A 3,272-nucleotide genomic window follows, 5' to 3' on the forward strand; every position below is an offset into this window, starting at 1 on the left:
GATTTCTGGGACTCTTCAGTCTGGAGTAACCTCCTTCCTTCACTCACCTCCTCCTCCTCCTTCCTCTTGCTCCCTCGCTCCTCTGAGTCTCCCGAGACCTCATGACAAAATTTCCTCTTGCCCTCTGCCTTCTCTCTCCCCCTTCTTGTGTGTTCTGCATGTACTCTGTGATAGGTCGAGGTCCAGGTTGTCTTGCGGCTCCCATGTGTTATCCTCACTGGAAAGGTGAGTGCAGACAGAGACAATCTCCTCAGACTTGTTTTTTAGCAATACATTCTCACTCAATTTCTAATTGTATTATTCCTTTTTCTGTTGCCATTTGTGTAAGGTATTTGGGTGTCTGCAACTTTAGGCAAAATACTAAACCTTATGCCAAAATTTATGCTGTGTATATTCAGGACCAAGAACACCAATTATGAATATTCTAGACTCATACTTACTCTGAGAACCCCTTCCATTTCAGTAGAAGCTCGACTCTTCCTTTCACCACTCTGCGGTCCAAAAACCGTCTCCCAATACTTCCTTCGCTCTCACCGACTGCTCGGAAGGTGCAGCAGGCTGCGCCGCCTCTTCCTCCTTCACTGCTGCAGCTGCAGGAGGAGCTGCAGGCTGCTTCCTCTTCCTCCTACATGCTGCAGGACTGTAGGTGCATCCTGCATGCTCAGCCTGCAGGAGGTGCTGCAGGGCGCTCATCCTCTTCCCATTTCACGCCGCAGCTGCAGGCTGCTGTTCCTCCTCCTCTTCCTCCTTCATTGCTGCAGCTGCAGGAGGTGCTGCAGACTGATGCTCCTCCTCTTCCTCCTTCACTGCTGCAGGCTCCTCCTCCACTTCCTCCTTCACTGCTGTAGGAGGTGCTGCAGGCTGCTGCTCCTCCTCCTCCTCTTCCTCCTTCACTGCTCCTGTCGCCAGCTTGAAATCCGCTGAGCGCGCCTTTGGTGGAAACAGGGACGAAGGGACATGCAGAGATAGTAACACATTACAAGGGTTAGAAGAACAATTGGGTGTGAGTAAACCATGTATAGTTGACCATGTTTTACTATATTATAATGTTCTGTTTGAATGGAGAAAATGCAATGGCTGACAAGGGGACCAATGCATAGGACTTCAGAGTGTGAAGTACTGTATCTCCTGCATTCAAACTGAAATAACTAATAAAATGTAAGCAACAACACTCATTGATTGGAGCTACAAGCTACATGCACAGTAGCCTCAATCAACAACAGTTTGTTTACTATAAAAATCGCCAGATGTTCCTTCCTTTTTTTTTTAATACAGGGACATTGCATATTAAAAGGACATTTCTGTCAATACGCCAGAGTTAGCCAAAAGGCTATTGGACATATTAGACATCTGCAGTCCCTAGACAGATCGTAGCAGCTCACCCTAAAAAGTAAAATTACACATTTAAATAACATCGTAACAATTACAATATATTCAACATTGGGTTAAAAGTACTACTATTAAAGTTAAATATAACAAAGTTAAGTTAAAAATTGATTGTCAATCGACTCTTGCAGAACTCAGTTTGTTTATGGGAACCAACAACAAACTTTGAGCAGGTGAGCTACACATGAAAACGGCAAGTTTAGAATAATGTTTTGATCGTGCAACAAGGCAGGCCAGGGGGCTGTTTCACAAAGGATTTATAAATCTGGACAACTGGTAAAGCGAGGCTTGACCTAGTCTAATCTGTGCAGCCTGGCTCGGTCTTTGTGAAACACACCAAGCAAGGCTGCAGAGCATAAGACTACTTTAGTGCAATCCCCCCTGAACACTGACGAAATGGCTGCTATCAGAGTCGAGCTTGCTGATTGTCTTCTGGGACCTTGTTGCTCCGCCGCTCTGGGTTCTGGTTGTCTCCTCTCATTCTTCTTTGTCCAGCGATTCCACTGTGCTGCCGGACTCACTCTGGAGTTCTGTTCAGTACAAATCAAAGCACCAAGAGTATTAGTAGCTCTGTTATCCTCGTTCCTCACACACACTAAAAGACAGTCTACAAAGCTCAAGCAGCGGCTGTTACCTTTCCTCTGCTACACAATAACTTGGAAGTAGTTTGAGAAAACAGCATTATATTAAAACTGTGGAAGAAAATCTCAACAAACTGCACAATAAAAGGTTAAGAGTTTTAATTAAATTCACTCAAGAGCACATAAAAAGCTATTTGCCGACACTGATATAAACCAAAGCTGCACACAAACATGTGATTAAAGGTGCTGTGAGCTGTAAGTTCACCACTTCTACAGAAGGCAAAAGATGTCATCTCAGAGACAGGGTCTTCCTGTCTCACTAAGACTACGTTGTTTAGGTGAGCTCGTCTCTCCCCTATGTGAGTTGAGTACAGATTTGTTATAAATGACTTCAAACTCTTTTTTCCTCACTGAAAAATATAAGATCAAGTAAAATTGCAAGAGAAATGTGTAGTTACATATCTAGGAAAGTATTGTTTTGATTAATCTCTCCTTTGTGCTGCTCTAAATGTTAATGTTATCTTGTATTTTCCCCCCTTTTTGTTGATTTGTTTTTTCTTGTATTCAGGTAAATATTTCTTACATAGACAACATTTGTAATGTGTATACGCATTGTACTCCCCAACGTGAGTATGGTATGTTGTTGCCTTTCTAAATTAAAAAATTAAAATGTGAAGATGTGAGTTGCGCATGCGTCACTTTGCGACAAGTAACCTCCAAGATGCTACTTCTGTAATGTCAACACAGTAAAAATGGACCTACTTAACGAAGTTGGTTCACTGCTGGCTACAAGTTAGCATCAAACACAATAAAGGCTGTCACTGGAATGGCGTTTTGAGCTAACGTTAGCAATCAAACAACCATACATGGCTACAACGTTTCTGAAATGATTCCCATCTTCTGTTATTGTTTGTAATGAGAAAAGTTTATTATTTTATGGATTTCACAAATGTCAGTATAATACGTTATGCCGTAAACCGGTTAAATCTGAGCATGCACAACTCACATCTGGACTCGACTCACATCGGGGAGTGACACTGTTTTGTTTCTTACACTTAGAACTTTACTGTCGTCAGAATCCCTCCGCTAGAAATAGTCCGGTTGGTTTGGGGCGGTGTGAAAGCTCGTCCGAACTCGGGCCCCTCCCTGCATCCACAGCTATTCATTCTAGCATCTTTGAATAGCTCTTGTACTGCTCCCACCACGTGGCGTGTGTTTACCGAATCGCACCGAGTCCACCGAACTATAGAGGAGCTACCGAGCACACGGTTGCTCAGCAACGGACGCTCTGCTTCCTTGCCAAAT

The 3,272-nt window shown here is 43.4% G+C and overlaps 1 protein-coding gene across 1 annotated transcript in view; it reads right to left on the reverse strand.

Annotated features, from left to right (window-relative positions):
- LOC116688260 (zinc finger protein 239-like) overlaps positions 1-602 on the reverse strand; it is a 4,089-nt gene extending 3,487 nt beyond the window's left edge. The window contains exons 1-2 of the mRNA XM_032514164.1: positions 441-602; positions 48-217 (exon numbers count right to left, since the gene is read on the reverse strand). Coding sequence (XP_032370055.1) covers positions 48-217; position 441 — 171 coding nt within the window. The 5' untranslated portion in view covers positions 442-602. The remainder of the gene's footprint in view (positions 1-47; positions 218-440) is intronic.
- Between the last annotated feature and the right edge of the window lie 2,670 nt (positions 603-3,272).

Source organism: Etheostoma spectabile, chromosome 4, assembly GCF_008692095.1.
Source record: "Etheostoma spectabile isolate EspeVRDwgs_2016 chromosome 4, UIUC_Espe_1.0, whole genome shotgun sequence".
Taxonomy (NCBI): Eukaryota; Metazoa; Chordata; class Actinopteri; order Perciformes; family Percidae; genus Etheostoma; species Etheostoma spectabile.